Here is a 12,039-nt window from a genome sequence, read left to right as displayed (position 1 = left end):
TTTGTCAACTAGCATTTGAACTTGTAAAGCTACTGGTAACAAAGTATATTATAATAAAAATGCTGCGAGGACCATATCATTGTCTAAAATCACAGTTTTTTGTGAACTGGCATGAGTGTACATACAAGACTTGTCCATTTCTCCTATAAAACTGAGGTGGAACTTGTACTACCAGTTTGATCTTTTACTGACAACTTTATACTTCTACAGAATTTACCTAGATTTCAACCAGAGAGTCTCGAGAAGAATGCCCAGATATTTGAGCGTGTTGATGCGATGGCCACAAGGAAAGGATGCACACCATCACAACTTGCCTTGGCTTGGGTTCACCATCAGGGAAGCGATGTTTGCCCCATCCCTGGGACAACAAAAATTGAAAATTTCAACCAAAATGTGGGAGCATTAGCTGTGAAGCTCACACCAGAGGAAATGGCTGAACTCGAGTCTTACGCGGCTGCAGGTGATGTTCAGGGTGACAGGTACCCTCCAATGGCTAGTACTTGGAAGGAGTCTGAGACCCCTCCATTGTCATCTTGGAAAGCTGAGTAGACAGTTTCATCTCTTCAACAACTACACTGTTTACTTTTGATGAGAAGGTAAAAGCAGGGTAGAGTTGAACCCAGGATTTGTTTTCCATTTCTGCAGATGCATGTATATGAACTGAGCTGCGATGTGTGTATGTTATGCTTGGTTGCCGATTTGCTCCTGCTTAATAAATGTCATTGCTACCAAGGCTTCTGTATTGTATTGACCAACAAAATACAAGTGATGTGTGATATTAATATGTCGGCAGAATGAATAATCCTGTTTAAATTATGTAATGAAACCGTTGGTAGAGTATGTGCAGTGGTGCAGAGACCAACAGTGGTTACCATAGATAGTTCAGCCTTTACATGCCCAAACAATCCAGTTTGGAAGATAGGACCGAAGACTGCCTTTATGCTGGTAGCCTCGATGCTTGTTTTAGCTTGGTTCTGGAGCACTGTAAAAGTACTTCGTCCGTAAGGAAATATAAGAGCGTTTAGAGCAACTCTACCAGGGCGATCCAAACGGATACGCGCTTTGTCCGCTTGGACCGGCCAGGCGGATGTGCACGTCCGTATTTTAAAATGGGTCGGCTTGACCGTCCAACGAAAAGGCTGATCCAAATGTGCTGGGGTGGAAAATAAACAAAAAGGTTGCACGAAATAAACATAATTAAACATAAGTGGCCGGTCAAACTCCGGCCAAAGTCTACTTAGATCTAATTAAACATTAAATAAAACATTAAAAAAGTCTGCGCCCGCCTGCTGCCGCCCCGCACGCTGCCCTAGACGTTGTCGGCCTTGCCCTTGCCCTTGTCGTCGACGCCGTCGTCGTCGGTGAGGTCGATGAAAACCTGAGCAGGGCCAGTCCACCCGAACGCCGCCTGGTACGCTGTCAGGGCAGCCTCCTCCGGCGTCTGCTGGGGCGGCGGCATTGCGGCCAGCCGCGCGCGCCCCTCCTCCTCCTCCTCGAGCCGGAGCGCCTCCGCGTCACGTTGGAGCATGACCTCGTACCGCATCTGGGGGATCAAATTCAACAATTTTTGTCAACTAGCATTTGAACTTGTAAAGCTACTGGTAACAAAGTATATTATAATAAAAATGCTGCGAGGACCATATCATTGTCTAAAATCACAGTTTTTTGTGAACTGGCATGAGTGTACATACAAGACTTGTCCATTTCTCCTATAAAACTGAGGTGGAACTTGTACTACCAGTTTGATCTTTTACTGATAACTTTATACTTCTACAGAATTTACCTAGATTTCAACCAGAGAGTCTCGAGAAGAATGCCCAGATATTTGAGCGTGTTGATGCGATGGCCACAAGGAAAGGATGCACACCATCACAACTTGCCTTGGCTTGGGTTCACCATCAGGGAAGCGATGTTTGCCCCATCCCTGGGACAACAAAAATTGAAAATTTCAACCAAAATGTGGGAGCATTAGCTGTGAAGCTCACACCAGAGGAAATGGCTGAACTCGAGTCTTACGCGGCTGCAGGTGATGTTCAGGGTCCTCCAATGGCTAGTACTTGGAAGGAGTCTGAGACCCCTCCATTGTCATCTTGGAAAGCTGAGTAGACAGTTTCATCTCTTCAACAACTACACTGTTTATTTTTGATGAGAAGGTAAAGGCAGGATAGAGTTGAACCCAGGATTTCGTTTTCCATTTCTGCAGATGCATGTATATGAACTGAGCTGCGATGTGTGTATGTTATGCTTGGTTACCGATTTGCTCCTGCTTAATAAATGTCATTGCTACCAAGGCTTCTGTATTGTATTGACCAACAAAATACAAGTGATGTGTGATATTAATATGTCGGCAGAATGAATAATCCTGTTTAAATTATGTAATGAAACCGTTGGTAGAGTATGTGCAGTGGTGCAGAGACCAACAGTGGTTACCATAGATAGTTCAGCCTTTACATGCCCAAACAATCCAGTTTGGAAGATAGGACCGAAGACTGCCTTTATGCTGGTAGCCTCGATGCTTGTTTTAGCTTGGTTCTGGAGCACTGTAAAAGTACTTCGTCCGTAAGGAAATATAAGAGCGTTTAGAGCAACTCTAACAGGGCGATTCAAACGGATACGCGCTTTGTCCGTTTGGACCGGCCATGCGGATGTGCATGTCCGTATTTTAAAATGGGTCGGCTTGACTGTCCAACGAGAAGGCCGATCCAAATGTGCTGGCGTGGAAAATAAACAAAAAGGTTGCACGAAATAAACATAAGTGGCCGGTCAAACTCCGGCCAAAGTCTACTTAGATCTAATTAAACATTAAATAAAACATTAAAAAAGTCTGCGCCCGCACGCTGCCGCCTCGCATGCTGCCGCCCCGCACGCTGCCCTAGACGTTGTCGGCCTTGCCCTTGCCCTTGTCGTCGACGCCGTCGTCGTCGGTGAGGTCGATGAAGACCTGAGCAGGGCCAGTCCACCCGAACGCCGCCTGGTACGCTGTCAGGGCAGCCTCCTCCGGCGTCTGCTGGGGCGGCGGCATTGCGGCCAGCCGCGCGCGCCCCTCCTCCTCCTCCTCGAGCCGGAGCGCCTCCGCGTCACGTTGGAGCATGACCTCGTAGCGCATCTGGGGGATCAAATTCAACAATTTTTGTCAACTAGCATTTGAACTTGTAAAGCTACTGGTAACAAAGTATATTATAATGAAAATGCTGCGAGGACCATATCATTGTCTAAAATCACAGTTTTTTGTGAACTGGCATGAGTGTACATACAAGACTTGTCCATTTCTCCTATAAAATTGAGGTGGAACTTGTACTACCAGTTTGATCTTTTACTGATAACTTTATACTTCTACAGAATTTACCTAGATTTCAACCAGAGAGTCTCGAGAAGAATGCCCAGATATTTGAGCGTGTTGATGCGATGGCCACAAGGAAAGGATGCACACCATCACAACTTGCCTTGGCTTGGGTTCACCATCAGGGAAGCGATGTTTGCCCCATCCCTGGGACAACAAAAATTGAAAATTCCAACCAAAATGTGGGAGCATTAGCTGTGAAGCTCACACCAGAGGAAATGGCTGAACTCGAGTCTTACGCGGCTGCAGGTGATGTTCAGGGTGACAGGTACCCTCCAATGGCTAGTACTTGGAAGGAGTCTGAGACCCCTCCATTGTCATCTTGGAAAGCTGAGTAGACAGTTTCATCTCTTCAACAACTACACTGTTTACTTTTGATGAGAAGGTAAAAGCAGGATAGAGTTGAACCCAGGATTTCGTTTTCCATTTCTGCAGATGCATGTATATGAACTGAGCTGCGATGTGTGTATGTTATGCTTGGTTACCGATTTGCTCCTGCTTAATAAATGTCATTGCTATCAAGGCTTCTGTATTGTATTGACCAACAAAATACAAGTGATGTGTGATATTAATATGTCGGCAGAATGAATAATCCTGTTTAAATTATGTAATGAAACCGTTGGTAGAGTATGTGCAGTGGTGCAGAGACCAACAGTGGTTACCATAGATAGTTCAGCCTTTACATGCCCAAAAATCCAGTTTGGAAGATAGGACCGAAGACTGCCTTTATGCTGGTAGCCTCGATGCTTGTTTTAGCTTGGTTCTGGAGCACTGTAAAAGTACTTCGTCCTGAAGGAAATATAAAAGCGTTTAGAGCAACTCTAACAAGGCGATCCAAACGGATACACGCTTTGTTCATTTGGACCGGCCAGACGGATGTGCACGTCCGTATTTTAAAATGGGTCGGCTTGACCGTCCAACAAGAAGGCCGATCTAAATGCGCTGGCGTGGAAAATAAACAAAAAGGTTGCACGAAATAAATATAATTAAACATAAGTGTCCGGTCAAACTCCGGCCAAAGTCTACTTAGATCTAATTAAACATTAAATAAAACATTAAAAAAGTCTGCATCCGCACGCTGCCGCCCCGCACGCTGCCCTAGACGTTGTCGGCCTTGCCCTTGCCCTTGTCGTCGACGCCGTTGTCGTCGGTGAGGTCGATGAAGACCTGAGCAGGGCCAGTCCACCCGAACGCCACCTGGTACGCTGTCAGGGCAGCCTCCTCCGGCGTCTGCTGGGGCGGCGGCATTGCGGCCAGCCGCGCGCGCCCCTCCTCCTCCTCCTCCTCGAGCCGGAGCGCCTCCGCGTCACGTTGGAGCATGACCTCGTAGCGCATCTGTTCCTCGCCGTCGGCCTGCTCCTGGCAGAGCCGGTGCTCCTTCCAGCGCCGCCTCCTGCTCCGGCGTCGCGGCGAAGTGGACAGGAGGCGCGCTCACCCACTCGTGGTACCGGCCCGTCCATGAGCAGGCCTCCTCTGGCCAAGTGGGTGGAGGCGGGGAGTGCTTCCGCGTCGGCTCCGGCTTGGGCAGCGACGGTGGCGGTGGCGGCACGAAAAGCGGGGTGTGGACGGAGTCCCCCACCGCCGACAGGGCAAGAGCTTGCTCCAGCCCATCCCAGTGCGCGTCCTCCTCGAGGCGGCTAGCCTCCAGCGCATGTGCAGGGCCTCCTCGAGGGCGGCTTGGTACTCCGCCTCCGCCTCCATGTCCTTCGGCTCTACCTGCGGGGGCGGCGACGGGAACAGCGGTGGGACCCGAGCGATGTTGTTCCTCGTGTTCGAGGGCGAACCACGCCTCCCAGTTGGGAGAGTCGGCGGCGTACTCTGGCAGCCGACGCTGCTCCAGCGTGAGCTGCGCGCGGCGCCTACGCACCTCGTCGTCGTGCGCCCGCTGGCTCCGCGGAACCGCCAGCATCGGGATCCGTTGCGGATCCAGATGCCAATGGTGCGGAAGCGTGACATCGGGGTACGGCAGCGGCTGCCCGTACTCCCAGTGCGACCACGCTTGGTGCACCGGGATGTGCATGCGTCGGCGACCAGGACGGAAACGCAGCGCCGCCGGAGGAGGAGGGGGAGGGGGAGCACGGGAGGATGAGGCGCCGGGGATGCCCTTGCCCTTGCCATTGCTGCTGCCGAAGAGGCCCATGGGCGCGCTAGGGTTTGCGGTCGCCGGCGAGGAAGCATGGGGGGGGGGGCAGATGTGGACGGGAGAAGTGGATAAGGCTGGCCCCCGCCGCACGCGTGGTTAAAAAAGGACGCTTCCACTGGCTGACGCGTGGGCCCGCTGTCGGTGTGTCATAAATAAGACGACTGGTGGCAGTTGGGTGGCCTACAGGTGGGGACGCGGCAGACGGTGAGGAGACGCGCGGCGCGTCCGCGCCGACGCATTCCAGGCGCAATTTTGGGCTGGAAATGGGTCGGCGCAGACGCCAGGTGGACTCGATTTAAGTTTGGGTCGGCGCATTGGGCCTTCAATTTTATCCGCTCCGACCCGCGGACACGGGCGGATGAAATGGATCGCCCCATTAAAGTTGCTCTTAGATCACTACTTATATTTTTGTTTTACGGAGAGAGTACTTCTTGTTTACGTTTATCATCTTGACCGGAGAATCACCCTGGATGTGTTTGATTGCGTGCATCAACCCCTCACCCCCTCCCTCGACCACTTCTAGTGTGGTGGCAACGTATTATGCAACCTCTCTCCATCAACAGCGGCGATGGCGACTCTATTCTCTTCTTCGGTGAAGGCGGTGTCAATAAATAAATGCAGCCAAAAACACTAGGATGCTTGATCGGTCTCGGTTGTTTAGGACTTGTGGACTTGTGGAGTAGATGGGTAGGCGCGCTTTGCCGCGCCGGACTTTTGCTATTCCCAGTCAAGCTGTTATTTTTTACCACGACTTAACGTAATTTTTGTGGCCATGAATATGAATTTGTAGGACGATTTCGTCCCCGAAGAATAAACAACTAGGATTTGTACGACGAAGGACCAGGAGCCCAGGAGAACCCGGGAAAAAAAGACGTGGCACGTGATGAGGTCTACTTCATTCTGTAGCAAGACGCCCCGTTTACATATGGGATGACGCTACCCTGTTGGGAACGGCTCCCTTCTGAACGGAAACTCCACGCTCGTCAACTCACGTGACATATGGGGTGACGCTACCCTTCCCGCCAGCCTCACATGGCACTGACACTACATAAAGGTACGAGGCTACGAGCTCCTCCACGACAATCCACACCAACACCAAACCACGGTGGCCGCCGATCGACCCGGCCACGCCTGAGAGCAGCATCTTGCCGGAGACATGGCATCCGCTCCTGCGGCGGTTCCCCGCGTGAAGCTGGGCTCCCAGGGAATGGAGGTCTCGGCGCAGGGCCTCGGCTGCATGGGCATGTCCGCCTTCTACGGCGCGCCCAAGCCCGAGCCCGACATGGTCGCGCTCATCCGTCACGCCGTCGCCGCCGGAGTCACCTTTCTCGACACCTCCGACATGTACGGGCCGCACACCAACGAGATGCTGCTCGGCAAGGTTGGTCCTAGATTCCTAGAAGCTAGACTAATTAGTCGGACTCTGAACGGACGTGCACTCAAGGTGTTCGATGTAATGCTCCTCGCAGGCGTTGCAAGGCGACATGAGGGAGAAGGTGGATCTGGCCACCAAGTTCGGCATCTCGTTCGCAGACAACAAGTGGAACATCCGGGGGGATCCAGCGTACGTGCGCGCGGCTTGCGAGGGCAGCCTCAAGCGGCTGGGTGTCGACTGTATTGATCTCTACTACCAGCACCGCATCGACAAAAATGTGCCCATCGAGGTCACGGTGAGTGTCACACCCCCACTTATCTATTTTGTTAGCTACAACGAAAAGGTGATGCTGGACCCAGGTCCACATACTAGCTAAACAATTACTCCCTCTGTTCATAAATATAAGTCTTTTTGGAGATTCCAATATGAACTACGTACGGAGCAAAATGGATGAATCTACACTCTAAAATACGTCTATATACATTTGTATGTGGTCCATATTGAAATCTCTAAAAAAATACTTATATTTAGAAGGAGGGAGTAGTTTTTTTCCTTTTCCCGAAAAGAAGGATAAACCCCGGCCTCACAAGTCTGTTGAATGGTTAACAAAATATGCACTAATTCAGAAACAACTCACATGACTGATCACCTGTCTCCTCTCATTTTTAAGATCAGCAAACTCAAAATGTTTAGCTGAAAGACAGGATTAAAAAGGGCAACCTGATGCATGTAGCTCCCGCTTGCGCAGGGTCCAGGGAAGGGTCCGACCACTTTGGGTCTATAGTACGCAGCCTTTCCCTACATTTCTGTAAGAGGCTGTTTCCAGGACTTGAACCCTGGATTAAACTTTCCCCAAAGTTCATCTCACTGATGATCTAATCTTACTTTTCTTTTCAAAGAATAAGTTTGCTGATCTTTAAAAGTTCAAAATAGTACTACACTCCATCATTTCTTTTGAGTATCCAAACCTAAATTCCAAATGCCACATCGACTGAACTTCACCCAAACGATTCATAATAATTAATAAAAAATAATAGGACAGAAACGTGGTTAAATGCTGCTATTCTCATGACATTTCTTTCTTTTTTAGTCACAAGAATTTGATCTATCCACTGTAAGTAATGATACCTTTAGCAGCCGTGAACTTGCACCATTTTAGACATGTACATTTGAACGTGGACGTGAACTATCCCTTTTTATGTTACTGTCATATACAACGTGAGCTTGCTAGATTGGCGGAATATCGAGAACCCCAGTTGCACAATTTGAGACATGTTTTTTATTTTACATCTTAAATCTGAGTTTCCACCTTGCTAGATTGGCGAACTCAAGAAGCTAGTCGAAGAAGGAAAGATAAAATACATCGGACTATCTGAAGCATCTGCATCAACAATCAGAAGGGCTCATGCTGTCCATCCTATTACTGCAGTTCAGCTGGAGTGGTCATTATGGTCTAGAGATGTGGAAGAAGACATAATTCCAACTTGCAGGTAATGAACAAAAATTGCTATCTTCTGCTTGTTGAAATCAGGGACTACATGGTCTAAATTTATTTTGTTGTGTCAATTCAAGAGAACTTGGAATCGGAATCGTACCTTACAGCCCACTTGGTAGAGGATTTTTCTCTGGTGGAGCAAAACTGATCGACTCGCTATCAGATCAGGACTACCGCAAGGTGAATTCCAACGACTGCTATGTAGACTTTGCTATTTTTGGTGCAGGTTAATCCTGCTTTTTAAGTTAGCTTCTAACTCTTCATCAATCAAACATATTTGTGTTTATGCTTGATGGATTTTTTTCTTTGCATTGATCATACACATACCTTTTCTTAATTTAAACGCCTTTTCAGTTTCTTGTCACAAAAGGGGAATGGGACTTCCACGGCAAGTTGTCCATTTCACTGAAAACTTCATACTTTTGCAGCATATGCCCAGATTCCAGCCAGAAAATCTTGAGAAGAATACCCTGATATTTGAGCGTGTTAACGCAATGGCAACAAGAAAAGGGTGCACACCATCACAACTTGCATTGGCCTGGGTTCATCATCAGGGGAGCGATGTTTGTCCCATACCTGGCACAACAAAAATCGAGAATTTCAACCAGAATGTGGGAGCACTATTTGTGAGGCTCACACCAGAGGAGATGGCCGAACTCGAGTCCTATGCCACTGCCGGTGATGTCCAGGGTGAGCGGTACTCTGAAATGGCGAGTACTTGGAAGTATTCTGAGACCCCTCCATTGTCATCCTTGAAAGCTGCGTAGCCATTTTTCTTCAGTGGGACTACAGAAGTTCATGATTCCAAACAGGCACAGGAGGGTAATCATAGTTGTGTTTTTGGAGTATTGACCAGAGTTGGACTCCCATTGTTGCGAATGCCGGTATGTAAAATAAGCTGTGGTATGTATGTGTGTATGCTTCGTTGTTGGTATACAACTAGTGTGTTGAATAAGCTTGTGTGCTGTAGTGCTACATAAAGGTGTGGTAAAAATACATGTTGACAAAAAGAATAATCATGTACAAATTGTCCCTTGGGTTATATTTTTGTGAAAGCATATGGACACAGTGCTTGTAGGGGAATTTTATTGTGTATTTTTGTACCTAAAGTCGTGCACCATACCTTGGAGCCACTTGTGGCCACCCGCCATGAAAGACGAGTGTTTCGGTGAAAGTGTAGATCGATTGATCTTCTTTGAATCCTCGAGATTTGTGAGTGTTTGGGTGGAGGAATCAATGGAGGATGAGCTTTTTCGAGTTCAGACAAGGGCGGGCAACTCAAGGTGGAAGGATTAGGTTGGAGGTGGAAGGAGTGGCTTTTATATCCCCTCTCAAATCTTACAATTATTGGGCCACTCGGTGTACCCCGGAGTTTGGGGGAAGCATTGGAGATCCGGGCTCCCCTGAGATCCAGGCCATGAGACCCCGGAGATCCATCCCATCAAGAGGGCGAGCCAACAGATATCACAGATATTCAGGGTCTCACACCCCGGAGGTCTAGCACATCCAGTGGAGATGCCATGGATACCTCAAAGATCCCGGAGTTTCCAGAGAGGGAGCCATAGGAACCCCGGAGATCCAGGGCATGGAACAGCGGACATCCGAGGCATGGGACCCCGAAGAGATCCGTTTCTCCAGAGAGGAAACCATTGGACCCTGGAGATCCAGGGGCACTAGAAGGATGTGTATTTGATGAAACTTAGTGGCAATGATGAATTTGATGTGTAGTTGGATGTTTGAGTGAGTGTATGAATTGAAGTGAACTTGTTATGATCTCCTAACTAGAAACATTATCTCAGCCCCTCTTAATGATGCGGCTTTTCTATTGACTCAAAAAGATAAACCGAAACAAACCTCCGATTTTTTGTAATCTAGCCAACAACTTTTCCCTCTTTGGATTGGAGCCTGCCTTTCTTCCATCCTTTATCAGTGTAGAGGAATTAACATCTGATAATTACTTCAGGAAGGTATTAGTCCCTCTAATCATACATCATCATCATAACTAAAACATGATTAAGAAACACGACACACTTTCACAAGGGCACATCTCCTCTAACAGAAACACCGCATGCAGAGGCAAGAGCCCTCCAATGGTAGAATGAATGTGTGCCGTCCCCAGCACCCCACCACCAAACGGTACCCACCGACCATTGTAACCCTTCCCTAAATTACCGCCCCTCGGTCCAGAGGCTTCCCAGGGCGTCTAAAGGACATGTACTGAGCAAAAGCCCCTGCAGATGGCACACCGCACACAAGGTGGACCAGTGGAAGACCACCTCTCCCTTTCACCGAAAAAGGTGACCCACATGTTGATCTCCCACTTACCACAGGGGCTCATCAGGGAAGAAATAGCCTAGGCATCGTGACACAACAATTCACGCGAACCATCCCACTGACCATCATGGTCCCACCATACAATTGATGCCCTCAATCAACTCCCAGGGCTCCAACGCTATGGAGCATCGTATATTTAGAGCATCTCCAATAGTTGCCCTATTTTTGGGCGCGAAAACATGGTGTTGTAAAAAAATTGGGTGTGAGACAGTTTTTTGACACGAGGAAGCTCCATATCCAACATGTGTCCTATAATAGGGCACCCAGATAAACAAAACCATTTTTTTGAACAAACATTTGAACTACTTTGACCATATTTCATATTTCAAACATAGTTCGACCGAAGTTTATGAAGGAAATATGCCCTAGAGGCAATAATAAAGTTGTTATTTATATTTCCTTATATCATGATAAATGTTTATTATTCATGCTAGAATTGTATTAACCGAAAACTTAGTACATGTGTGAATACATAGACAAAACAGAGTGTCCCTAGTATGCCTCTACTTGACTAGCTCGTTAATCAAAGATGGTTAAGTTTCCTGACCATAGACATGTGTTGTCATTTGATGAACGAGATCACATCATTAGAGAATGATGTGATGGACAAGACCCATCTATTAGCTTAGAATATTGCTTTCATCATGACTTATACATGTTCCTCTGAATATGAGATTATGCAACTCTCGAATACCAGAGGAACGCCTTGTGTGCCATCAAACGCCACAACATAACTGGGTGATTATAAAGATGCTCTACAGCTGTCTCCGATGGTGTTTGTTGAGTTGGCATAGGTTGAGATTAGGATTTGTCACTCTGATTGTCGGAGAGGTATCTCTGGGCCCTCTCGGTAATGCACATCACTATGATCCTTGCAAGCAATGTGACTAATGAGCTAGTCACGGGATGATGCATTACGGAACGAGTAAAGAGACTTGCCGGTAACGAGATTGAACTAGGTATTGAGATACCGACGATCGAATCTCGGGCAAGTAACATACCGATGACAAAGGGAACAACGTATGTTGTTATGCGGTTTGACCGATAAAGATCTTCGTAGAATATGTAGGAACCAATATGAGCATCCAGGTTCCACTATTGGTTATTGACCGGAAGTTAGTCTCGGTCATGTCTACATAGTTCTCGAACCCGTAGGGTCCGCACGCTTAACGTTCAATGACGATCGGTATTATGAGTTTATGTGTTTTGATGTATCGAAGGTAGTTCGGAGTCCCGGATGTGATCAAGGACATGACGAGGAGTCTCGAAATGGTCGAGACATAAAGATCGATATATTGGAAGGCTATGTTTGGACATCGGAATGGTGCCGGATGAGTTCGGGCATTTTCTGG

General features: G+C 47.9%; 2 protein-coding genes across 3 annotated transcripts in view; both read left to right on the top strand.

The window, feature by feature from the left end:
• Window positions 1-2,376, top strand: part of LOC119354882 (probable aldo-keto reductase 2) — a 12,614-nt gene extending 10,238 nt beyond the window's left edge. The window contains exons 5-6 of one of the 2 annotated variants that reach the window (XM_037621634.1): window positions 211-507; window positions 2,065-2,376. In XM_037621634.1, the coding sequence (XP_037477531.1) occupies window positions 211-507; window positions 2,065-2,106 (339 nt within the window). In that variant the 3' untranslated portion in view covers window positions 2,107-2,376. Of the gene's footprint in view, window positions 1-210; window positions 819-2,064 lie in introns of those variants that run through there. The other variant, XM_037621633.1, reaches the window with a different exon arrangement.
• A 4,153-nt stretch (window positions 2,377-6,529) lies between these two features.
• Window positions 6,530-9,436, top strand: LOC119354881 (probable aldo-keto reductase 2). Its single transcript, XM_037621632.1, has 5 exons — window positions 6,530-6,864; window positions 6,953-7,153; window positions 8,176-8,348; window positions 8,431-8,533; window positions 8,782-9,436. Exons 1-5 carry the CDS (start codon window positions 6,640-6,642, stop codon window positions 9,118-9,120), a joined length of 1,041 nt encoding a protein of 346 aa, XP_037477529.1. The 5' UTR covers window positions 6,530-6,639; the 3' UTR covers window positions 9,121-9,436.
• Window positions 9,437-12,039: the final 2,603 nt, after the last annotated feature.

The sequence above is a fragment of the Triticum dicoccoides genome, chromosome 2A (assembly GCF_002162155.2).
Source record: "Triticum dicoccoides isolate Atlit2015 ecotype Zavitan chromosome 2A, WEW_v2.0, whole genome shotgun sequence".
NCBI lineage: Eukaryota > Viridiplantae > Streptophyta > Magnoliopsida > Poales > Poaceae > Triticum > Triticum dicoccoides.
Note: the sequence above shows the minus strand (reverse complement) of the source record. Positions and strands in the feature narration are given on the sequence as shown.